This window comes from Oryctolagus cuniculus, chromosome 16 (genome assembly GCF_964237555.1).
Source record: "Oryctolagus cuniculus chromosome 16, mOryCun1.1, whole genome shotgun sequence".
Classification (NCBI taxonomy): Eukaryota; Metazoa; Chordata; class Mammalia; order Lagomorpha; family Leporidae; genus Oryctolagus; species Oryctolagus cuniculus.
Window position 1 is genome coordinate 61021343 of NC_091447.1, and position 25812 is coordinate 61047154.

Below are 25812 nucleotides of genomic sequence, written 5' to 3' on the forward strand. Positions count from 1 at the left end.
GACTGTGGTCAGTGGTGAGAGAGAGGGGCCGCAGCTTCAGCGTCCTCCAAGGCTGTGACGTGGACTGCTTTCTGCTTAGATGTGGATGAGTGTTCCAAGAACTCCTCTCTCTGTGGTGCCAACTCGGTCTGCGTCAACACCCCTGGGGAGTACAACTGCTCCTGCCTGCCTGGGTTCTTCTCAGCCAGCGGTCGTGCCCCCGCGGACACCAAGGCTTTGCAGTGCACAGGTGACTTTCACAGCCCAGCCGAGGGCTTCTCAGTGGGCAGCCAACCGTCCAGAAACGTAGGTGGCTTGTGACAATGACCCCTGCAGTAGCTCATGGTTCTAGGGGTTGATCCCAGGGCTCTTTTGTGTAGCGAGGTGTCATCTGGGGCTCTAGTGTGGTTGGGAGGTCCAAAGGAACCTGGCTAGCTAGGGCACAGTAGGTGCTGGCCACTGGCGTGGGCTCTGCTGATTGCCTCAGGCTTCCTCATGTTTGCTTGGGGTTCCTCACAACATGGCGACTGACTTCCAAGAGGAAGAAGTCAGGACCTGATTTTTTTTTTTTTATGTCTGGACTTAGACATCTGGGAAGGCGCCTTATCTAGCATTCTATTGGGAGCAGTTCAGGGCTCGTGTGGGTGTCAAAGGAAGGGAGATAGCCCCCTCTCTCGCCGGGAAATGCCCATGCACTCGCAAGAAGTGGGGCATCACTAAAGGCCATCTTTGAAGTGTCTACCAAAGGGCATGCAGAGGCCCTGTTATGTTGTCTAATTTCCTGGGAAAACTCAAGCTTCTTAAATGAACAACTGTTTGTTAATTGTTATTCTGATGTTTTTAGAAGCAGAACAATAGAGGGGAAACTTGGGTGGTCTTGACAGTATGTGACTAGAGCTCCAGGGGCATCAAGGAGCCCTGTGGTGTCCCCTTCACGGCTACGGGACAAGGCCCGCCCATAAGGCCATGTGCTCCCATGCACTTTTTTAAAAAAGGTTTATTTATTTATTTGAAAGTCAGAGTTGCACAGAGGAGAGGCAGAGAGAGCGAGAGAGAGAGAGGGGTCTTCCATCACTGGCTCACTCCCCAGTTTGCAGCAATGGCCAGGGTTGCGCCGGTCCGAAGCCATGAGCCAGGAGCTTCTTCCAGGTCTCCCATGTGGATGCAGAGGCCCAAGGACGTTGGCCATCTTCCATTGCTTTCCCAGGCCATAGCAGGGAGCTGTGTCAGAAGTGGAGCAGCCAGGTCTTGAAGTGGCACCCATATGGGATGTGGGTGCTTCAGGCCAGGGCATTAACCCACTATGCCACAGCGCCGGCCCTGAAAACAGGGTTCTGAGGACCAGGTTCAGAATGGGTGCCCTGTTTCCTGGCAGTCACAGGGCAGGATGGATTCAGGGGATGGAGGACTGTACTCTGCCTCCTCCCACAGTCCACCTGGCAGTGTGTGCCTGCAGGAGCCTCGATGACCATGAGTGGTTCTGCAGTCTCTGATAATCACGTGTTCAAAGTATTCGCCATCTTTCTGCTCAGGCAGCATTGAGCAGAGTTTCTCATGACTGAGCCTGAGTGCAGGGGAGGCTGGGAAGCACCCCTCCCCCGCCATGCTGTGCACACACACACACTCACACATACACACACACACACACTCGATGAGCCGTGCACTCCAGCTGAAGGGAAGCGTGGGTGTTGGGCAGTGTGTCCCTGTCTCACAGGGTGAACGTCCTGTTTGCAGTCTCAGCCCTGATTCCTCCTTTCCCTCGGTGTGGGTTGGGTTTTCTCTTGCATCTGCCAGACGTGGATGAATGTGCCGATCCTCGAGCTTGCCCGGAGCACGCCACTTGCTTCAACGCTCTCGGCAGCTACTCCTGTGCCTGCAACCCGGGGTTTGAATCCAGAAGTGGCCGCAAGCGTTTCCGGGGTCTGGGAGAGGCGTGTGAAGGTGGGTGGAGCACTTGGGGACACTCCAGTCTGAATCTATTTGCAAGGACTGTGGAGAGGGGCTGGGAAGGGTCTCTGATGAGTTGGAGACATTTTCTGCTGAGTTGAAGCCAATGATCACTTAATAATTCGTGCACTCCTCCAAGGAATGGGGTGTCTACGCCATTCCAGGCACTGTTCTCAGTATTATATCAGTGACTAACACCCGTGAATACCACCTACCAGGGGTCAGGGCTTCAGCATGTGAATTTGTAGGGAGGGGGTGTGATTAAGTTGATTCCGTCAGGAGCATAACCATGAGTGTCAGAGCCAGGCTTTGAACCTGGAACATCGATGCTCTTGACCTTCCCTTTGTGTTACTATTTTTTTTGACAGATAGAGATAGATAGTGAGAGAGAGACAGAGAGAAAAGTCTTCCTTCCGTTGGTTCACTCACCAAAAGGCCACTATGGCCAGTGCTGCACCGAACTGAAGCCAGGAGCCAGGTGTCTCCTCCTGATTTCCCATGTGGGTGCAGGCGCCCAAGCACATTGTCCATCCTTCACTGCCCTCTGCAATAGGAGCAACAGGGACTAGAACCCGGCGCCCATATGAGATACCGTCGCTGCAGATTGAGGATTAACCAAGTGAGCCGTGGTGCCGGCCCAGCCTTTGTGTTACTATTAATAATCCCGTGATTCTCTGGAGGAGTGTGTGCAGCTAAAGTGGCAACAGTTTTCCTTTGTGAGCCACTAGTAGTTAAGGCATCTCGACCATACATCAGGAACAGATTAGAAGCAAGGGACAAGGTAGGTGAGCTTGGTTAGGGCCCGATTCCCAGGGCCTTGTCCACCTATCGAAGGGCCCCGGTTTCCTCCTGAGTGGAGGGGAGACTTCTCAGAAGGCCGACAGGGTCGTGGATGTGCCTCTAAACGGCTGCTCTGTGCATGGTGAACACGTGTTCTAGAAGGTGAGGCTGGAGCCAGGGATGCCGCCGACTGTGGTCAGTGGCGAGAGAGAGGGGCCGCAGCTTCAGCGTCCTCCAAGGCTGTGACGTGGACTGCTTTCTGCTTAGATGTGGATGAGTGTTCCAAGAACTCCTCTCTCTGTGGTGCCAACTCGGTCTGCGTCAACACCCCTGGGGAGTACAACTGCTCCTGCCTGCCTGGGTTCTTCTCAGCCAGTGGTCGTGCCCCCGCGGACACCAAGGCTTTGCAGTGCACAGGTGACTTTCACAGCCCAGCCGAGGGCTTCTCAGTGGGCAGCCAACCGTCCGGAAACGTAGGTGGCTTGTGGCAATGACCCCTGCAGTAGCTCATGGTTCTAGGGGTTGATCCCAGGGCTCTTTTGTGTAGCGAGGTGTCATCTGGGGCTCTAGTGTGGTTGGGAGGTCAAAGGAACCTGGCTAGCATGGCCATCGGTGGGTGCTGGCTGCTGTCGGGGGCTCTGCTGATCGCCTCAGGCTTCCTCATGGCTGCTTGGGGTTCCTCACAGCATGGTGACCGACCTCCTAGAGGAAGAAGTCAGGACCTGATTTTTTTTTTTTTAATGATCTGGGCTTAGAAATCTGGGAAGTCGCCTTATCTAGCATTGTATTGGGAGCAGTTCAGGGCTGGTGTGGGTGTCAAAGGAAGGGAGATAGCCCCCTCTCTCGCTGGGAGATCCCCATGCACTCGCAAGAAGTGGGGTGTCACTAGAGGCCGTGTTTGAATTTTCTACCAAAGGGCACACAGAGACCAGTGTTATGTTGTCTAATTTCCTGGGAAAACTCAAGCTTCTTAAATCAAAAACTGTTTGTTAATTGTTATTCTGATGATTTTAGAAGCAGAACAATAGAGGGGAAACTTAGGTGGTCTTGACAGTATGTGATTAGAGCTCCAGGGGCCTCAAGAAGCCCTTGTGGTGTCCCCATCACGACTATGGGTAAATCAGCCCATAAGGCCATGACTCCCATTCACTTTTTAAAAAAAGGTTTATTTATTTATTTGAAAGTCAGAGTTACACAGAGGAGAGGCAGATAGAGACAGAGAGAGAGATAGAAAGAGAGAGAGAGAGAGAGAGAGAGAGAGAGAGGGGTCTTCCATCACTGGTTCACTTCCCATTGGTGGCAATGACCGGAGTTGCGATGGTCAGAAGCCAGGAGCCAGGAGCTTCTTCCAGGTCTCCCATGTGGATGCAGAGGCCCAAGGACGTTGGCCATCTTCCACTGCTTTCCCAGGCCATAGCAGGGAGCTGGGTCAGAAGTGGAGCAGCCAGGTCTTGAAGTGGCACCCATATGGGATGTGGGTGCTTCAGGCCAGGGCATTAACCCACTATGCCACAGCGCCGGCCTTGAAAACAGGGTTCTGAGGACCAGGTTCAGAATGGGTGCCCTGTTTCCTGGCAGTCACAGGGCTGGCTTGATTCAGGGGATGGAGGATTGTACTCTGCCTCTTCCCACAGTCCACCTGCCAGTGTGTGCCTGCAGGAGCCTCGATGACCATGAGTGGTTCTGCAGTCTCTGAGAATCACGTGTTCAAAGTATTCGCCATCTTTCTGCTCAGCCAGCATTGAGCAGAGTTTCTCATGACCGAGCCTGAGTGCAGGGGAGGCTGGGAAACACCCCTCTCCCGCCATGCTGTGCACACACACACACACACACACACCATGAGCCTTGCACTCTAGCTGAAGGGAAGCGTGGGTGTTGGGCACTGTGTCCCTGTCTCACAGGGTGAGCGTCCTGTTTGCAGTCTCAGCCCTGATTCTTCCTTTCCCTCGGTGTGGGTTGGGTTTTCTCTTGCATCCGCCAGACGTGGATGAATGTGCCGATCCTCGAGCTTGCCCGGAGCACGCCACTTGCTTCAACGCTCTCGGCAGCTACTCCTGTGCCTGCAACCCGGGGTTTGAATCCAGAAGTGGCCGCAAGAGTTTCCGGGGTCTGGGAGAGGCGTGTGAAGGTGGGTGGAGCACTTGGGGACACTCCAGTCTGAATCTATTTGCAAAGACGGTGGTGAGGGATTGGGAAGGGTCTCGGATGAGTTAGAGACATTTTCTGCTGAGTTGAAGTCACTGTTCATTTATTAATTTGTGCACTCCCCCAAGGAATGGGGCATCTACGGCATTCCAGGCACTCTTCTCAGTACTAGGAACATAGCAGTGACTAACACCCATGAATACCACCTACCAGGGGTCAGGGCTTCAGCATGTGAATTTGTGGGGAGGGGGTGTGATTAATTCCATTCTGTCAGGAGCATAGCCATGAGTGTCAGAGCCAGGCTTTGAACCTGGAACATCGATGCTCTTGACCTTCCCTTTGTGTTACTATTTTTTTGACAGATAGAGATGGATAGTGAGAGAGAGAATACAGAGAGAAAGGTCTTCCTTCCGTTGGTTCACTCCCCAAATTGGCGTTATGGCCAGTGCTGCGCCGAACGGAAGCCAGGAGCCAGGTGCCTCCTCCTGATTTCCCACGTGGGTGCAGGCGCCCAAGCACATGGGCCATCCTCCAGTGCCCTCTGGGTCTACAGCAGAGAGCTAGACTGTAATAGGAGCAAACGGGACTGGAACCCAGAGCCCATATGGGATGCCGGCGCCGCTGGTGGAGGATTAGCCAAGTGAGCCATGGCGCCATGCCCATGTTTGTGTTACTATTAATAATCCTGTGATTCTCTGGAGGGGAGTGTGCAAGCTAAATTTGCCGCAGTTTGCCTTTTTGAGCCACTAGTAGTTAAGGAATCTAACCATACATCAGGAACAGATTAGAATAAGGGACAAGGTAGGTGAGCTTGGTTAGGGCCAGATTCCCAGGGCCTTGTCCACCTATTGAAGGGCCCAGGTTTCCTCCAGAGTGGAGGGGAGACTTCTCAGAAGACCGACGGGGTCGTGGATATGCCTCTAAATGGCTGCTCTGTGCACGGTGAACACGTGTTCTAGAAGGTGAGGCTGGAGCCGGGGAAGCCGCTGACTGTGGTCAGTGGCGAGAGAGAGGGGCCGCAGCTTCAGCGTCCTCCAAGGCTGTGACGTGGACTGCTTTCTGCTTAGATGTGGATGAGTGTTCCAAGAACTCCTCTCTCTGTGGTGCCAACTCGGTCTGCGTCAACACCCCTGAGGAGTACAACTGCTCCTGCCTGCCTGGGTTCTTCTCAGCCAGCGGTCGGGCCCCCGCAGACACCAAGGCTTTGCAGTGCACAGGTGACTTTCACGGCCCAGCCGAGGGCTTCTCAGTGGGCAGCCAACCGTCCGGAAATGTAGGTGGCTTGTGACAATGACCCCCGCAGTAGCTCATGGTTCTAGGGGTTGATCCCAGGGCTCTTTTGTGTAGCGAGGTGTCATCTGGGGCTCTAGTGTGGTTGGGAGGTCAAAGGAACCTGGCTAGCATGGCCATCGGTGGGTGCTGGCCACTGGCGGGGGCTCTGCTGATCACCTCAGGTTTCGTCATGGCTGCTTGGGGTTCCTCACAGCATGGTGACTGACTTCCTAGAGGAAGAAGTCAGGACCTGATTTTTTTTTTAATGATCTGGGTTTAGACATCTGGGAAGGCGCCTTATCTAGCATTCTATTGGGAGCAGTTCAGGGCTGGTGTGGGTGTCAAAGGAAGGGAGATAGCCCCCTCTCTCGCTGGGAGATCCCCATGCACTCTCAAGAAGTGGGGCGTCACTGGAGGCCGTCTTTGTAGTGTCTACCAAAGGGCTAATTTCCTGGGAAAAGTTAAGCTTCTGAAATCAAAAACTGTTTGTTAATTGTTGTTCTGATGTTTTTAGAAGCAGAACAATAGAGGGGAAACTTGGGTGGTCTTGACGGTATGTGACTAGAGCTCCAGGGGCCTCAAGAAGCCCTTGTGGTGTCCCCATCACGACTATGGGTAAATCAGCCCATAAGGCCATGACTCCCATTCACTTTTTAAAAAAAGATTTATTATTTATTTGAAAGTCAGAGTTACACAGAGGAGAGGCAGATAGAGACAGAGAGAGAGAGATAGAAAGAGAGAGAGAGAGAGAGAGGGGTCTTCCATCACTGGTTCACTTCCCATTGGTGGCAATGGCCGGAGTTGCGATGGTCAGAAGCCAGGAGCCAGGAGCTTCTTCCAGGTCTCCCATGTGGATGCAGAGGCCCAAGGACGTTGGCCATCTTCCACTGCTTTCCCAGGCCATAGCAGGGAGCTGGGTCAGAAGTGGAGCAGCCAGGTGTTGAAGTGGCCCACATATGGGATGTGGGTGCTTCAGGCCAGGGCATTATCCCGCTATGCCACAGCGCCGGCCCTGAAAACAGGGTTCTGAGGACCAGGTTCAGAATGGGTGCCCTGTTTCCTGGCAGTCACAGGGCTGTCTGGATTCAGGGGATGGAGGATTGTACTCTGCCTCTTCCCACAGTCCACCTGCCAGTGTGTGCCTGCAGGAGCCTCGATGACCATGAGTGGTTCTGCTGTCTAGAGAATCACGTGTTCAAAGTATTCCCATCTTTCTGCTCAGCCAGCATTGAGCAGAGTTTCTCATGACCGAGCCTGAGTGCAGGGGAGGCTGGGAAACACCCCTCTCCCGCCATGCTGTGCACACACACACACCCACACACACACATACACACACTCGATGAGCCGTGCATCCAGCTGAAGGGAAGCGTGGGTGTTGGGCAGTGTGTCCCTGTCTCACAGGGTGAACGTCCTGTTTGCAGTCTCAGCCCTGATTCTTCCTTTCCCTCGGTGTGGGTTGGGTTTTCTCTTGCATCTGCCAGACGTGGATGAATGTGCCGATCCTCGAGCTTGCCCGGAGCACGCCACTTGCTTCAACGCTCTCGGCAGCTACTCCTGTTCCTGCAACCCGGGGTTTGAATCCAGAAGTGGCCGCAAGCGTTTCCGGGGTCTGGGAGAGGCGTGTGAAGGTGGGTGGAGCACTTGGGGACACTCCAGTCTGAATATTTGCAAAGACGGTGGAGAGGGGTTGGGAAGGGTCTCTGATGAGTTGGAGACATTTTCTGCAGAGTTGAAGTCAATGTTCATTTATTAATTCGTGTACTCCTCCAAGGAATGGGGCATCTACGGCATTCCAGGCACTGTTCTCAGTACTAGGAACATAGCAGTGACTAACACCTGTGAATACCACCTACCAGGTATCAGGGCTTCAGCATGTGAATTTGAGGGGAGAGGGTGTGATTAATTCCATTCCGTCAGGAGCATAGCCATGAGTGTCAGAGCCAGGCTTTGAACCTGGAACATCGATGCTCTTGACCTTCCCTTTGTGTTACTATTTTTTTTTGACAGATAGAGATGGATAGTGAGAGAGAGAGAGAGACAGAGAGAAAGGTCTTCCTTCTGTTGGTTCACTCCCCAAGTGGCTGCTATGGCCAGTGCTGTGCCAAACCGAAGCCAGGAGCCAGGTGCCTCCTCCTGATTTCCCACGGGGGTGCAGGCGCCCAAGCACATGGGCCATCCTCCAGTGCCCTCTGGGTCTACAGCAGAGAGCTAGACTGGAATAGGGCAACCGGGATTAGAACCCGGCGCCCATATGGGATGCCAGTTTCGCTCTTGGAGGATTAGCCAAGTGAGCCATGGCACCAGGCCTAGGTTTGTGTTACTATTAATAATCCTGTGATTCTCTGGAGGGGAGTGTGCAAGCTAAAGTGGCCACAGTTTTCCTTTGAGAGTCACTAGTAGTTAAGGCATCTCGACCACACATCAGGAACAGATTAGAAGCAAGGGACAAGGTAGGTGAGCTTGGCTAGGGCCAGATTCCCTGGGCCTTGTCCACCTATCGAAGGGCCCAGGTTTCCTCCTGAGTGGAGGGGAGACTTGTCAGAAGGCTGACAGGGTGGTGGGTGTGCCTCTAAACGGCTGCTCTGTGCATGGTGAACACGTGTTCTAGAAGGTGAGGCTGAAGCCGGCGAAGCCGCCGACTGTGGTCAGTGGCGAGAGAGAGGGGCCGCAGCTTCAGCGTCCTCCAAGGCTGTGACGTGGACTGCTTTCTGCTTAGATGTGGATGAGTGTTCCAAGAACTCCTCTCTCTGTGGTGCCAACTCGGTCTGCGTCAACACCCCTGGGGAGTACAACTGCTCCTGCCTGCCTGGGTTCTTCTCAGCCAGCGGTCGTGCCCCCGTGGACACCAAGGCTTTGCAGTGCACAGGTGACTTTCACAGCCCAGCCGAGGGCTTCTCAGTGGGCAGCCAACCGTCCGGAAACGTAGGTGGCTTGTGACAATGACCCCTGCAGTAGCTCATGGTTCTAGGGGTTGATCCCAGGGCTCTTTTGTGTAGCGAGGTGTCATCTGGGGCTCTAGTGTGGTTGGGAGGTCAAAGGAACCTGGCTAGCATGGGTGCAGTTGGTGCTGGCTGTTGTCGGGGGCTCTGCTGATCGCCTCAGGCTTCCTCATGGCTGCTTGAGGTTCCTCACAGCATGGTGACCAACCTCCAAGAGGAAGAAGTCAGGACCTGATTTTTTTTTTTTTTTATGATCTGGACTTAGACATCTGGGAAGGTGCCTTATCTAGCTTTCTATTGGGAGCAGTTCAAGGCTTGTGTGGGTGTCAAAGGAAGGGAGATAGCCCCCTCTCTTGCTGGGAAATCCCCATGCACTTGCAAGAAGTGGGTGTCACTGGAGGCCGTCTTTGCAGTGTCTACCAAAGGGCATGCAGAGGCCGTGTTATGTTCTCTAATTTCCTGGGAAAACTCAAGCTTCTTAAATCAAAAACTGTTAATTGTTGTTCTGATGTTTTTAGAAGCAGAACAATAGAGGGGAAACTTGGGTGGTCTTGACGGTATGTGACAAGAGCTCCAGGGGCCTCAAGGAGCCCTGTGGTGTCCCCATCGTATTTAGGGGACAAGGCCAGCCCATAAGGCCATTTGCTCCCATGCACTTTTTAAAAAAAGGTTTATTTATTATTTGAAAGTCAGAGTTACACAGAGGAGACGCAGATAGAGCAAGAGAGAGAGGTCTTCCATCCACTGGCTCACTCCCCATTTTGTGGCAATGGCTAGAGTTGCGCCATTTCAAAGCCAGGAGCCAGGAGATTCTTCCAGGTCTCCCATGTGGGTGCAGGGGCCCAAGGACGTTGGCCATCTTCCACTGCTTTCCCAGGCCATAGCAGGGAGCTTGGTCAGAGGTGGAGCAGCCAGGTCTTGAAGTGACACCCATATGGGATGTGGGTGCTTCAGGCCAGGGCATTAACCCGCTATGCCACAGCGCCGGCCCTGAAAACAGGGTTCTGAGGACCAGGTTCAGAATGGGTGCCCTGTTTCCTGGCAGTCACAGGGCTGGCTTGATTCAGGGGATGGAGGATTGTACTCTGCCTCTTCCCACAGTCCACCTGCAAGTGTGTGCCTGCAGGAGCCTCCATGACCATGAGTGGTTCTGCAGTCTCTGCCAATCACGTGTTCAAAGTATTCCCATCTTTCTGCTCAGCCAGCATTGAGCAGAGTTTCTCATGACTGAGCCTGAGTGCAGGGGAGGCTGGGATACACCCCTCCCCCGCCATGCTGCGCACACACACACACCCACACATACACCCACACACACACTCGATGAGCCGTGCACTCCAGCTGAAGGGAAGCGTGGGTGTTGGGCAGTGTGTCCCTGTCTCACAGGGTGATGTCCTGTTTGCAGTCTCAGCCCTGATTCTTCCTTTCCCTCGGTGTGGTTGGGTTTTCTCTTGCATCTGCCAGACGTGGATGAATGTGCCGATCCTCGAGCTTGCCCGGAGCACGCCACTTGCTTCAACGCTCTCGGCAGCTACTCCTGTGCCTGCAACCTGGGGTTTGAATCCAGAAATGGCCGCAAGAGTTTCCGGGGTCTGGGAGAGGCGTGTGAAGGTGGGTGGAGCACTTGGGGACATTCAAGTCTGAATCTATTTGCAAAAACGGTGGACAGGGGCTGGGAAGGGTCTCGGATGTGTTGGAGACCCTTTCTGAAGAGTTGAAGTCACTGTCATTTATTAATTCGTGTACTCCTCCAAGGAATGGGGCGTCTACGCCATTCCAGGCACTGTTCTCAGTACTAGGAACATAGCAGTGACTAACACCCATGAATACCACCTACAAGGTATCAGGGTTTCAGCATGTGAGTTTGTTGGAGGGGGTGTGATTAATTCCATTCCGTCAGGAGCATAGCCATGAGTGTCAGAGCCAGGCTTTGAACCTGGAACACTGATGCTCTTGACCTTCCCTTTGTGTTACTATTTTTTTTTTGACAGATAGAGATATATAGTGAGAGAGAGAGAGATAGAGACAAGAGAAAGGTCTTCCTTCCGTTGGTTCACTCCCTAAGTGGCCGCTATGGCCAGTGCTGCGCTGAATCGAAGCCAGGAGCCAGGTGCCTCCTCCTGATTTCCCACGTGGGTGCAGGCACCCAAGCACATGGGCCATCCTCCAGTGCCCTCTGGGTCTACAGCAGAGAGCTAGACTGTAATAGGAGCAACCGGGACTGGAACCCAGAGCCCATATGGGATGCCGGTTTCGCTGGTGGAGGATTAGCCAAGTGAGCCATGGCGCCAGGCCCATGTTTGTGTTACTATTAATAATCCTGTGATTCTCTGGAGGGGAGTGTGCAAGCTAAAGTTGCCGCAGTTTGCCTTTTTGAGCCACTAGTAGTTAAGGCATCTCGACCACACATCAGGAACAGATTAGAAGCAAGGGACAAGGTAGGTGAGCTTGGCTAGGGCCAGATTCTCAGGGCCTTGTCCACCTATTGAAGGGCCCAGGTTTCCTCCAGAGTGGAGGGGAGACTTCTCAGAAGACCGACGGGGTTGTGGATATGCCTCTAAATGGCTGCTCTGTGCACAGTGAACACGTGTTCTAGAAGGTGAGGCTGGAGCCGGGGAAGCCGCCGACTGTGGTCAGTGGCGAGAGAGAGGGGCCGCAGCTTCAGCGTCCTCCAAGGCTGTGACGTGGACTGCTTTCTGCTTAGATGTGGATGAGTGTTCCAAGAACTCCTCTCTCTGTGGTGCCAACTCGGTCTGCGTCAACACCCCTGGGGAGTACAACTGCTCCTGCCTGCCTGGGTTCTTCTCAGCCAGCGGTCGTGCCCCCGCGGACACCAAGGCTTTGCAGTGCACAGGTGACTTTCACAGCCCAGCCGAGGGCTTCTCAGTGGGCAGCCAACCGTCCAGAAACGTAGGTGGCTTGTGACAATGACCCCTGCAGTAGCTCATGGTTCTAGGGGTTGATCCCAGGGCTCTTTTGTGTAGCGAGGTGTCATCTGGGGCTCTAGTGTGGTTGGGAGGTCCAAAGGAACCTGGCTAGCATGGCCATCGGTGGGTGCTGGCTGCTGTCGGGGGCTCTGCTGATCTCCTCAGGCTTCCTCATGGCTGCTTGGGGTTCCTCACAGCATGGTGACCGACTTCCAAGAGGAAGAAGTCAGGACCTGATTTTTTTAATGATCTTGGCTTAGAAATCTGGGAAGCCGCCTTATCTAGCATTCTATTGGGAGCAGTTTAGGGCTCATGTGGGTGTCAAGGAAGGGAGATAGCCCCCTCTCTCACTGGGAGATCCCCATGCTCTCGCAAGAAGTGGGGTGTCACTGGAGTCTGTCTTCGCAGTGTATACCAAAGGGCACGCAGAGGCCGTGTTATGTTCTCTAATTTCCTGGGGAGATTCATGCTTCTTAAATCAAAAACTATTTGTTAATTGTTGTTTGGATGTTTTTAGAAGTAAAACAACAGAAGGGAAACTTAGGGGGGCCTTGACGCTATGTTTCTAGAGCTCCAGGGGCCCCAAGATGCCCTTGTGGTGTCCGCATCACGAGTATGGGTAAAGCCAGCCCCTAAGGACATAACTCCTATGCACTTTTTAAAAAAAGATTTATTATTTATTTGAAAGTCGTAGTTATGCAGAGGAGAGGCAGATAGAGCGAGAGAGAGAGAGGGGTCTTCCATCACTAGTTCACTCCCCATTGGTGGCAATGGCCAGGGTTGTGCTGGTCTGAAGCCAGGATCCAGGAGCTACTTCCAGGGCTCCCATGTGGGTGCAGGGGCCCAAGGACATTGGCCATCTTGCACTGCTTTCCCAGGCCATAAAAGTGGGTTTGGTCAGAAGTGGAGCATCCAGGTCTCGAACTGGTGTGCATATGGGATGTGAGTGCTTCAGGCCATGCATTAACCTGCTATGCCACTGTTCCTGCCCTGAAAGTATGGTTCTGGGGTCCAGGTTTACAACAGGTGCCATTTGCCTGGCAAGTCATAGGGCCGGCTGGATTCAGGGGATGGAGGATTGTACTCTGCCTCTTCCCATAGTCCACCTGCAAGTGTGTGCCTGCAGGAGCCTCGAAGACCATGAGTGGTTCTGCTGTCTCTGAGAATCACGTGTTCAAAGTATTCCCATCTTTCTGCTCAGCATGCATTGAGCAGAGTTTCTCATGACCAGGCCTGAGTGCAGGGGAGGTTGGGAAACACCCCTCCCCCGCCATGCTGCGCACACACACACACCCACACACACCCACAAACACACATACACACACACACGATGAGCCGTGCATCCAGCTGAAGGGAAGCGTGGGTGTTGGGCAGTGTGTCCCTGTCTCACAGGGTGATGTCCTGTTTGCAGGCTCAGCCCTGATTCCTCCTTTCCCTCGGTGTGGGTTGGGTTTTCTCTTGCATCTGCCAGACGTGGATGAATGTGCCGATCCTCGAGCTTGCCCGGAGCACGCCACTTGCTTCAACGCTCTCGGCAGCTACTCCTGTGCCTGCAACCCGGGGTTTGAATCCAGAAGTGGCCGCAAGAGTTTCCGGGGTCTGGGAGAGGCGTGTGAAGGTGGGTGGAGCACTTGGGGACACTCCAGTCTGAATATTTGCAAAGACGGTGGAGAGGGGTTGGGAAGGGTCTCTGATGAGTTGGAGACATTTTCTGCAGAGTTGAAGTCAATGTTCATTTATTAATTCGTGTACTCCCCCAAGGAATGGGGCATCCACGGCATTCCAGGCACTGTTCTCAGTACTAGGAACGTAGCAGTGACTAACACCTGTGAATACCACCTACCAGGGGTCAGGGCTTCAGCATGTGAATTTGTGGGGAGGGGGTGTGTTAATTCCATTCTGTCAGGAGCATAGCCATGAGTGTCAGAGCCAGGCTTTGAACCTGGAACATCGATGCTCTTGACCTTCCCTTTGTGTTACTATTTTTTTTTGACAGATAGATATAGACAGTGAGAGAGAGAGAGAGACAGAGAGAAAGGTCTTCCTTCTGTTGGTTCACTCCCCAAGTGGCCGCTATGGCCAGTGCTACGCTGAACCGAAGCCAGGAGCCAGGTGCCTCCTCCTGATTTCCCACGTGGGTGCAGGCGCCCAAGCACATGGGCCTTCCTCCAGTGCCCTCAGGTCTACAGCAGAGAGCTAGACTGGAATAGGAGCAACTGAGACTAGAACCCGGCGCCCATATGGGATGCCAGTTCGCTGGTGGAGGATTAGCCAAGTGAGCCATGGCGCCAGGCCCACGTTTGTGTTACTATTAATAATCCTGTGATTCTCTGGAGGGGTGTGTGCAGCTAAAGAGGCCACAGTTTGCCTTTTTGAGCCACTAGTAGTTAAGGCATCTCGACCACACATCAGGAAAGGATTAGAAGCAAAGACAAGGTAGGTGAGCTTGGTTAGGGCCAGATTCCCAGGGCCTTGTCCACCTATCGAAGGGCCCAGGTTTCCTCCTGAGTGGAGGGGAGACTTGTCAGAAGGCCGACAGGGTCATGGGTGTGCCTCTAAATGGCTGCTCTGTGCATGGTGAACACGTGTTCTAGAAGGTGAGGCTGGAGCTGGGGAAGCCGCCCACTGTGGTCAGTGGCGAGAGAGAGGGGCCGCAGCTTCAGCGTCCTCCAAGGCTGTGACGTGGACTGCTTTCTGCTTAGATGTGGATGAGTGTTCCAAGAACTCCTCTCTCTGTGGTGCCAACTCGGTCTGCGTCAACACCCCTGGGGAGTACAACTGCTCCTGCCTGCCTGGGTTCTTCTCAGCCAGCGGTCGTGCCCCCGTGGACACCAAGGCTTTGCAGTGCACAGGTGACTTTCACAGCCCAGCTGAGGGCTTCTCAGTGGGCAGCCAACCGTCCGGAAACGTAGGTGGCTTCTGACAATGACCCCTGCAGTAGCTCATGGTTCTAGGGGTTGATCCCAGGGCTCTTTTGTGTAGCGAGGTGTCATCTGGGGCTCTAGTGTGGTTGGGAGGTCAAAGGAACCTGGCTAGCATGGGTGCAGTTGGTGCTGGCCACTGGCGGGGGCTCTGCTGATTGCCTCAGGCTTCCTCATGGCTGCTTGGGGTTCCTCACAGCATGGTGACCGACTTCCAAGAGGAAGAAGTCAGGACCTGATTTTTTTTAATGATCTGAGCTTAGAAATCTGGGAAGGTGCCTTATCTAGCATTCTATTGGGAGCAGTTTAGGGCTCTTGTGGGTGTCAAGGAAGGGAGATAGCCCCCTCTCTCACTGGGAGATCCCCATGCACTCGCAAGAAGTGGGGTGTCACTGGAGTCTGTCTTCGCAGTGTATACCAAAGGGCACGCAGAGGCCGTGTTATGTTCTCTAATTTCCTGGGGAGATTCATGCTTCTTAAATCAAAAACTATTTGTTAATTGTTGTTTGGATTTTTTTAGAAGTAAAACAACAGAAGGGAAACTTAGGGGGGCCTTGACGCTATGTTTCTAGAGCTCCAGGTGCCCCAAGATGCCCTTGTGGTGTCCGCATCACGAGTATGGGTAAAGCCAGCCCCTAAGGCCATAACTCCCATGCACTTTTTAAAAAAAGATTTATTATTTATTTGAAAGTCGTAGTTATGCAGAGGAGAGGCAGATAGAGCGAGAGAGAGAGAGGGGTCTTCCATCACTAGTTCACTCCCCATTGGTGGCAATGGCCAGGGTTGTGCTGGTCTGAAGCCAGGATCCAGGAGCTACTTCCAGGGCTCCCATGTGGGTGCAGGGGCCCAAGGACATTGGCCATCTTGCACTGCTTTCCCAGGCCATAAAAGTGGGTTTGGTCAGAAGTGGAGCATCCAGGTCTCGAACTGGTGCTCATATGGGATGTGGGTGCTTCAGGCCAGGGCATTAACCCACTGCACCACTGACCCTGCCCTGAAAGTATGGTTCTGGGGTCCAGGTTTACAAGTGGTGCCCTTTGCCTGGCAAGTCACAGGACCGGCTGGATTCAGGGGATGGAGGATTGTACTCTGCCTCTTCCCACAGTCCACCTGCCAGTGTGTGCCTGCAGGAACCTCAATGACCATGAGTGGTTCTGCAGTCTCTGAGAATCACGTGTTCAAAGTATTCGCCATCTTTCTGCTCAGCCAGCATTGAGCAGAGTTTCTCATGACCGAGCCTGAGTGCAGGGGAGGCTGGGAAACACCCCTCCCCAGCCATGCTGCGCACACACACACCCACAAACACACATACACACACACATGATGAGCCGTGCATCCAGATGAAGGGAAGCGTGGGTGTTGGGCAGTGTGTCCCTGTCTCACAGCGTGAACGTCCTGTTTGCAGTCTCAGCCCTGATTCTTCCTTTCCCTCGGTGTGGGTTGGGTTTTCTCTTGCATCTGCCAGACGTGGATGAATGTGCTGATCCTCGAGCTTGCCCGGAGCACGCCACTTGCTTCAACGCTCTCGGCAGCTACTCCTGTGCCTGCAACCCGGGGTTTGAATCCAGAAGTGGCCGCAAGAGTTTCCGGGGTCTGGGAGAGGCATGTGAAGGTGGGTGGAGCACTTGGGGACACTCCAGTCTGAATCTATTTGCAAAGTCGGTGGTGAGGGGTTGGGAAGGGTCTCAGATAATTTGGAGACATTTTCTGCAGAGTTGAAGTCACTGTTCATTTATTAATTCGTGTACTCCTCCAAGGAATGGGGCATCTACGCCATTCCAGGCACTGTTCTCAGTACTAGGAACGTAGCAGTGACTAACACCCGTGAATACCACCCACCAGGGGTCAGGGCTTCAGCATGTGAATTTGTGGGGAGGGGGTGTGATTAATTCCATTCCGTCAGGAGCATAGCCATGAGTGTCAGAGCCAGGCTTTGAACCTGGAACACTGATGCTCTTGACCTTCCCTTTGTGTTACTATTTTTTTTTGACAAATATAGACAGTGAGAGAGAGAGAGACAACCTTCGGTTGGTTCACACCCCAAATGGCCACTACGGCCTGCGCTGCGCCAGTCTGAAGCCAGGAGCCAGGTGCCTCCTCCTGGTCTCCCACATGGGTGCAGGAGCCCAAGCACATTGTCCATCCTTCACTGCCCTCGGGGTCCACAGCAGAGAGCTTGACTGGAATAGGGCAACCGGGACTAGAACCTGGTGCCCATATGGGATGCCGGCACCGCTGGTGGAGGATTAGCCAAGTGAGCCATGGCGCCAGGCCCACGTTTGTGTTACTATTAATAATCCTGAGATTCTCAGGAGGGGAGTGTGCAGCTAAAGTGGCCACAGTTTTCCTTTGTGAGCCACTAGTAGTTAAGGCATCTCGACCACACATCAGGAACAGATTAGAAGCAAAGACAAGGTAGGTGAGCTTGGCTAGGGCCAGATTCCCAGGGCCTTGTCCACCTATTGAAGGGCCCAGGTTTCCTCCTGAGTGGAGGGGAGACTTCTCAGAAGGCTGACAGGGTGGTGGGTGTGCCTCTAAATGGCTGCTCTGTGCATGGTGAACACGTGTTCTAGAAGGTGAGGCTGGAGCCGGGGAAGCCGCCGACTGTGGTTAGTGGCGAGAGAGAGGGGCCGCAGCTTCAGCGTCCTCCAAGGCTGTGACGTGGACTGCTTTCTGCTTAGATGTGGATGAGTGTTCCAAGAACTCCTCTCTCTGTGGTGCCAACTCGGTCTGCGTCAACACCCCTGGGGAGTACAGCTGCTCCTGCCTGCCTGGGTTCTTCTCAGCCAGCGGTCGTGCCCCCGCGGACACCAAGGCTTTGCAGTGCACAGGTGACTTTCACAGCCCAGCCGAGGGCTTCTCAGTGGGCAGCCAACCGTCCGGAAACGTGGGTGGCTTGTGACAATGACCCCTGCAGTAGCTCATGGTTCTAGGGGTTGATCCCAGGGCTCTTTTGTGTAGCGAGGTGTCATCTGGGGCTCTAGTGTGGTTGGGAGGTCCATGGGAACCTTGCTAGCAAGGGTGCTGTTGGTGCTGGCTGCTGTCGGGGGCTCTGCTGATTGCCTCAGGCTTCCTCATGGCTGCTTGAGGTTCCTCACAACATGGTGACCGACTTCCAAGAGGAAGAAGTCAGGACCTGATTTTTTTTTTTTTAATGATCTGGGCTTAGAAATCTGGGAAGGCGCCTTATCTAGCATTCTTTTGGGGGCAGTTCAGGGCTCGTGTGGGTGTCAAGGGAACAGAGATAGCCCCCTCTCTCGCCGGGAGATCCCCATGCACTCGCAAGAAGTGGGGTGTCACTAAAGGCTGTCTTTGAATTTTCTACCAAAGGGTACACAGAGGCCAGTGTTATGTTGTCTAATTTCCTGGGAAAACTCAAGCTTCTAAAATAAAAAACTGTTTGTTAATTGTTATTCTGATGTTTTTAGAAGCAGAACAATAGAGGGGAAACTTAGGTGGTCTTGACGGTATGTGACTGGAGCTCCAGGGGCCTCAAGGAGCCCTGTGGTGTCCCCATCACGGCTACGGGACAAGGCCAGCCCATAAGGCCATTTGCTCCCATGCACTTTTTAAAAAAAGGTTTATTTATTTATTTGAAAGTCAGAGTTACACAGAGGAGAGGCAGATAGAGCGCGAGAGAGAGATGGGTCTTCCATACACTGGCTCAGACCCAGTTTGCGGCAATGGCCAGAGTTGGGCCGGTCCGAAGCCAGGAGCCAGAAGCTTCTTCCAGGTCTCCCATGTGGGTGCAGGGGCCCAAGGACGTTGGCCATCTTCCACTGCTTTCCCAGGCCATAGCAGGGAGCTGGGTCAGAAGTGGAGCATCCAGGTCTTGAAGTGGCACCCATAAGGGATGTGGGTGCTTCAGGCCAGGGCATTAACCCACTATGCCACAGCGCCGGCCCAGAAAACAGGGTTCTGAGGACCAGGCTTAGAACAGATGCCCTGTTTCCTGGCAGTCACAGGCTGGCTTGATTCAGGGGATGGAGGACTGTACTCTGCCTCTTCCCACAGTCCACCTGCCAGTGTGTGCCTGCAGGAGCCTCGATGACCATGCATGGTTATGCAGTCTCTGACAGTCATGTGTTCGAAGTATTTGCCACCTTTCTGCTCAGCCAGCATTGAGCAGAGTTTCTCATGACTGAGCATGAGTGCAGGGGAGGCTGGGAAACACCCCTCTCCCACCATGCTGCGCACACACACACACACACACACACCCACACACACACCCACACACACACACGATGAGCCGTGCATCCAGATGAAGGGAAGCGTGGGTGTTGGGCAGTGTGTCCCTGTCTCACAGGGTGATGTCCTGTTTGCAGGCTCAGCCCTGATTCCTCCTTTCCCTCGGTGTGGGTTGGGTTTTCTCTTGCATCTGCCAGACGTGGATGAATGTGCCGATCCTCGAGCTTGCCCGGAGCACGCCACTTGCTTCAACGCTCTCGGCAGCTACTCCTGTTCCTGCAACCCGGGGTTTGAATCCAGAAGTGGCCGCAAGAGTTTCCGGGGTCTGGGAGAGGCATGTGAAGGTGGGTGGAGCACTTGGGGACACTCCAGTCTGAATCTATTTGCAAAGTCGGTGGTGAGGGGTTGGGAAGGGTCTCAGATAATTTGGAGACATTTTCTGCAGAGTTGAAGTCACTGTTCATTTATTAATTCGTGTACTCCTCCAAGGAATGGGGCGTCTACGCCATTCCAGGCACTGTTCTCAGTACTAGGAACGTAGCAGTGACTAACACCCATGAATACCACCCACCAGGGGTCAGGGCTTCAGCATGTGAATTTGTGGGGAGGGGGTGTGATTAATTCCATGCTGTCAGGAGCATAGCCATGAGTGTCAGAGCCAGGCTTTGAACCTGGAACATCGATGCTCTTGACCTTCCCTTTGTGTTACTATTTTTTTTTGACAAATATAGACAGTGTGAGAGAGAGAGACAACCTTCGGTTGGTTCACACCCCAAATGGCCACTATGGCCTGCGCTGCGCCAGTCTGAAGCCAGGAGCCAGGTGCCTCCTCCTGGTCTCCCACATGGGTGCAGGACCCCAAGCACATTGTCCATCCTTCACTGCCCTCGGGGTCCACAGCAGAGAGCTTGACTGGAATAGGGCAACCGGGACTAGAACCTGGTGCCCATATGGGATGCCGGCACCGCTGGTGGAGGATTAGCCAAGTGAGCCATGGCGCCAGGCCCACGTTTGTGTTACTATTAATAATCCTGAGATTCTCAGGAGGGGAGTGTGCAGCTAAAGTGGCCACAGTTTTCCTTTGTGAGCCACTAGTAGTTAAGGCATCTCGACCACACATCAGGAACAGATTAGAAGCAAAGACAAGGTAGGTGAGCTTGGCTAGGGCCAGATTCCCAGGGCCTTGTCCACCTATTGAAGGGCCCAGGTTTCCTCCTGAGTGGAGGGGAGACTTCTCAGAAGGCTGACAGGGTGGTGGGTGTGCCTCTAAATGGCTGCTCTGTGCATGGTGAACACGTGTTCTAGAAGGTGAGGCTGGAGCCGGGGAAGCCGCCGACTGTGGTTAGTGGCGAGAGAGAGGGGCCGCAGCTTCAGCATCCTCCAAGGCTGTGACGTGGACTGCTTTCTGCTTAGATGTGGATGAGTGTTCCAAGAACTCCTCTCTCTGTGGTGCCAACTCGGTCTGCGTCAACACCCCTGGGGAGTACAACTGCTCCTGCCTGCCTGGGTTCTTCTCAGCCAGCGGTCGGGCCCCCGCGGACACCACGGCTTTGCAGTGCACAGGTGACTTTCACAGCCCAGCCGAGGGCTTCTCAGTGGGCAGCCAACCATCCGGAAAAGTAGGTGGCTTGTGACAATGACCCCTGCAGTAGCTCATGGTTCTAGGGGTTGATCCCAGGGCTCTTTTGTGTAGCGAGGTGTCATCTGGGGCTCTAGTGTGGTTGGGAGGTCCAAAGGAACCTGGCTAGCATGGGTGCAGTTGGTGCTGGCCACTGTCGGGGCTCTGCTGATTGCCTCAGGCTTCCTCATGGCTGCTTGGGGTTCCTCACAACATGGCGACCGACTTCCAAGAGGAAGAAGTCAGGACCTAATTTTTTTTTTTTTTTTTTTTTTTTTTGTGATCTGGGCTTATAAATCTGGGAAGGCGGTCAGTGCTGTGGCTGTATAGGCTAATCCTCCACTTGTGGCGCTGGCACACTGGGTTCTAGTCCTGGTCGGGGCACCGGGTTCTGTCCCAGTTGCCCCTCTTCCATGCCAGCTCTCTTCTATGGCCCGGGAGTGCAGTGGAGGATGGCTCAAGTCCTTGGGCCCTGCATCCGCATGGGAGATCAGGGTAAGCACCTGGTTTCTGGCTTTGGATCAGTGCGATTAGTCGTCCCTGACGGCCATTGGAGGATGAACCAATGGCAAAAAGGAAGACCTTTCTCTCTGTGTCTCTCTCTCTCTCTCTCTCTCTCACTATCCACTCTGCCTGTCAGAAAAGAAAAAAAAGAAATCTGGGAAGGAGTCTTTTCTAGCATTCTAGTGGGATTAGTTCCAGGGCCTGTGGGTTCCAAAGGAATGGAGCTAGCCCCCTCTCTCGCTGGTTAATCCCCCTGCACTTGCAGGAAGTGGGGCATCACTGGAGGCCGTCTTTGCAGTGTCTACCAAAGGCACACAGAGGCCGTGTTATGTTCTCTAATTTCCTGGGAAAACTCATGCTTCTAAAATCAACAACTGTTTGTTAATTGTTATTCTGATGTTTTTAGAAGCAGAACAATAGAGGGGAAACTTAGAGGGGCCTTGACGATATGTTACTAGAACTCTGGGGACCCCAAGGAGCCCTTGTGTGTCCCCATCAAGGCTATGGGAAAAGGCCAGCCCATAAGGCCCTGTGCTCCCGTTCATTTTTGAAAAAAAAAAAATGATTTATTTATTTATTTGACGTAAGTTACACACAGAGAGTTTTGAGAGAGGTCTTCCATCCACTGGTTCACTCCCCAATTTGTTACAATGGCTGGAGCTAGGCTGATCCGGAGCTGGGATCCAGGAGCTTCCTCCCAGTCTCCTGCACAGGTGCGGCTGCCCAAGAACTTGGGCTGTCTTCTACTGCTTTTCCAGGCCATGGCAGAGAACTGCATGGGAAGTGGAGCAACTGGGACTTGAACTGGCACCCATACGGGATGCCGGCACTGCAGGTGGCAGCTTTACCTGCTGCACCACAACGCCAGCCCCTCCACCCACCTGTCTATCAAGTTGTCATCTCTTTTACTGGTTTGACTTATTCCGGTTTCACATGACGTGAATTCCAGCTTCCAGGCCCCAAGGTTTTGCAGTCATGCACGTTACCCAGCTCCATATGCAAAGTGTAAATTGCACCTGTGCTGTCTGACGAGAGCTCACCTGGTTTGCAGCTAAGTAATTCTGGAAGTGGAGTGATCACCACTATCAATGTCATCCGTTCACTAGAGAGAAGCCACTTCTCCACACCCTCCAACCACAGGCCATTCTCTTGTCCTTGGAGGTGTCAGTGTCCATCTACACTTGAATCACAAATGCCCAACACCACGCTCTCTCTGTCTCTCTTCCTTTCAAATGAATTCGATAAGTGGACATGGAGAATGATGGGTGTGTGTGAGGTGGTGGGTCCCAGGGACTGGAATGGAGCTGAGTGCTTCCCGTTGCCCAGTGAGGTCCCAGTGCACTGCATCATGCAGGTTGAGGTGCACATGACGGGACTGCCAGCCGTGTAAGTGCAGAACACGCCCGAGTGTGCAGACGGCACCCTTGGGCATAAGGGACTGTGGCTGCTTTAGGTACATAGTACATTTTTCACCAGTATTTTAGCCTGTGCTCCTTCAACCTACCGGAAGTAGCTTTCTTTTTTTTTATTTATTTAAGAATAGAAGTAGCTTTCTATGAAACAGCACGTGTGTCACGCCAGCCGCACCTCCCATGTCGCTCGATGCAACATCAACCTGCACCACCCAAGCTTGTGCAAATCCGCGCTCCATGCTGACCGCACAGGCACAGGGTGTCCCAATGCCGTGTTTCTCAGAAGCTGTTGCCAGTGCAGGGCAACGCGGGGCTGCCCCGAAGGGGAAGTGTGTTGTTGCCATCTCGGGCAGCTCTTCCTCTCCCCCATTCTCCACCCCCAGATATCAGTGAGTGTGTTGAAAAGTGCCCCCTCAACTCGGATTGCACCAACACCCCTGGGAGCTACTTTTGCACCTGCTACCCTGGCTTTGCACCCAGAAGTGGGCAGCCGAGTTTCAAGAACCATGAAGCGGAATGTGAGGGCTTGCCAGTCGGCCTGGGGGAGGCGTTTCTTCTCCTTCCTCCAACTTTGTTGATATTTTCGAATTCCTTGCAGACGTCGACGAATGCCTCCAAGACCCCTCACCGTGTGGCCCAAATTCTGTCTGCACCAACACACCAGGCTCCTACAGCTGCGGCTGCACCGCAGGCTTCCGTCCCCGTGCAGAAGGCTCCCAGCGACATGGCAACTTCAGCTGCAAAAGTAAAAACCTCCCACTCGCGCTCTGGTTGTTAGACGCCTGCTCTCCCCGACTTCTGGAGCCTTATCCTGCCTTCTCCTCATCCACATGTTTTTCTCCTTTTCAGTTTTAGATTTTACCTCCATTCATTTCTTTCCTGAAACTGTTATTTTTTTTTTTTAGTGTAGATCTGAGTTTGTGATATATTTGTGTCTGGTCTCTGGCATTCTTGTACAACAGGTCCACGAGCAATGACTTCTGCCTGTTGTTTTGAGAAAGTCCTTGTTCTGTTTCCCTCCCCCCGCCTTTCTCCCCCTCCCCCTGCTTCCTCCCTCCTCTCCCTCCCTCCCCCTGCTTCCCTCCCCCCTGCTTTCTTCCCCTCCCTCTTTCCCCTGCCTCTCCCCCCCCCGCCTCCCTCCCTCCCCTTCCCCCGCCTTCCTCCCTCCCCCTCCTCCTTCCTTCTCCCCTCCCCTCCCCTCTTCCTCTCTCCCTCCCTCCCTTCTCTCCCCTCTTTCTCTCTCCCACCGTCATCCACTGACCTATTTCTGGAGCTGTAACCAGTTCATTGACCCCACAGGCCAGGGCACCAGTTTCCCTGTGTTCAGTCTTGGACACGATGGGCGTGGTACCTGCTGTCACGCAGCTTACAGTTGGGGAACTGATCTGTGAGCACTAACAGAGCACTTACAAGGAAACCTGTGGAAGTGAAATTGACACTCCGAGAAGGGATGACTTGAGCTGCCCTTGTCTTGACTGTTGAGGAACGGTTTCATTTTAGTTTTTTCAGTTTTTTTTCTCTTCATACTATTTGTTGAGATTTTTACTTAACATAGAGTGAATCATATGTGTATAAAGTCAATTGAAAATAGATCTCAAAAGAAAAATCAGAATGGGAATAAGAGAGGGAGGAGGAAGTTTGTGATTATAAAGCTGTATAGTTCTGCATACAGTCCTATGGGCTCACTTCTAAGGGTTCAGTTTAAAAACTTGCCATGGGACTCCAAATCCCATTAATCTTGGTGGTAACAATGCCATCTGAAGTGTTAAAGTGATCATAATAAGTGTTAAAGTGAACACGTAGATAGGATTAAGTGTTAAAGGGATCATATAAATAGAATAAAGTGTCTGGTAATACTAACAGATAGAATTAAAAAGGAGGGAACATTCCAACATGGGAAGCAGGATACACAGCAGACTCATAGAATGACAATTGGTCTAAACAGCAGTCTGAACTCAGAATCAGCCCTTAAGGCATTCTGGTCTGGCTGAAAAGCCTGTGAGAGCATTTCAGGCATGGAAAGCTGAGACACTGTGGCAAAACATGTCCTACATGAAGGACCTCGGTGGGTGAGACCCCAGGCGAAAGAAGGGGCCATCAAAGAAGGAGGTACTTTCCTCTAAAGGGAGGAGAGAGCTTCCTCTTTGCTTATGGCCTTGTCTAAATACTGAGAGTTTGTGGACTCAGAAGTCTTCCATAGCCTTGACAGCTCATGTCAAGAGCCTTGGGTGGTCACTGATGTCATACGTAGAGTGTTAATTGTTAAATCAACAACAGAAGTCACTGTGCACTAACTTCCCATGCAGGACCTCTGTCTCAATGAGTTGTACTATGAGCATTAACGGTAAAACTTGTTCTCAGTTTTATTTTGTGTGTGTGCGTGCAAACTGTTGAAATCTTTACTTAGTATACAGCTGGTCTTCTGTGTACAAAGTTAATTGAAAATGAATCTTCATGGAGAATGGGACTAGGAAGGGGAGAGGGAGGGGGAGGGGTGGAAGGAATCACTATATTCCTGAAGTTGTACTTAGGAAATCTGTATTCCTTAGAAAATAAAAATATAAGATTGGGGGGAGCATCCACGTGCACGCACATCACGGTGATTTAATGGAAATCACAGGAGGCAGCAGTTTAAGAACCGTGGTGAGCTTTGGGGTGACCAGCGGGGTATTCAATGCAGTCCAGCAAAATGACGTTTAGGTGACAACTTGAAGGGGGAGTAGGAACATTCCGGACGGAGGGTGGTGGGCGTGTTCAGGGTCCTGAGGCTCACGTGGAGGGAGAGCTGGGGGCAGGGACATTGGCCACACCTGATGAGGTGGGCAGGGGTCAGTTTCTGCTGGGCTTTGGTGCCATGCAAAGTAGTTTGGAGAATTTATCTCCCCAAGCACACACATGAAAGATTTTAAAATATAATGTTGGATCGTTTTAGAGGTATTTATTTGAGAAGGAAATAGATAAATTATAGTCACTGGCTCGCTCTCCAAATGGAACTGGACCAGGCTGAGGCTGAGTTCTGGGAAACCCATCCAGGTCTCTAATACGGGTGGCAGAGACCTAAGGACCTGGGCCATCTCTGGCTGCTTTTTCAGGCCCATTAGCAGGGAGCTGGATCACAAGTGGAGCAGCTGGGACTTGAACCGGCAATCCTATGAAATACTGGTGTTGCAGGTGGTGGCTTAG

The 25812-nt window shown here is 52.9% G+C and overlaps 1 protein-coding gene across 1 annotated transcript in view; it reads left to right on the plus strand.

The window, feature by feature from the left end:
* Positions 1–25812, plus strand: part of ADGRE1 (adhesion G protein-coupled receptor E1) — a gene marked incomplete at its 3' end in the record, with an annotated part of 60575 nt that overhangs the window by 24426 nt on the left and 10337 nt on the right. Inside the window, 16 exon segments of the mRNA XM_070059510.1 lie at positions 80–229; positions 1774–1920; positions 2974–3123; positions 4688–4834; positions 5919–6068; positions 7605–7751; positions 8840–8989; positions 10524–10670; positions 11764–11913; positions 13458–13604; positions 14689–14838; positions 16373–16519; positions 17589–17738; positions 19293–19439; positions 20509–20658; positions 23228–23374. Coding sequence (XP_069915611.1) covers positions 80–229; positions 1774–1920; positions 2974–3123; positions 4688–4834; positions 5919–6068; positions 7605–7751; positions 8840–8989; positions 10524–10670; positions 11764–11913; positions 13458–13604; positions 14689–14838; positions 16373–16519; positions 17589–17738; positions 19293–19439; positions 20509–20658; positions 23228–23374 — 2376 coding nt within the window.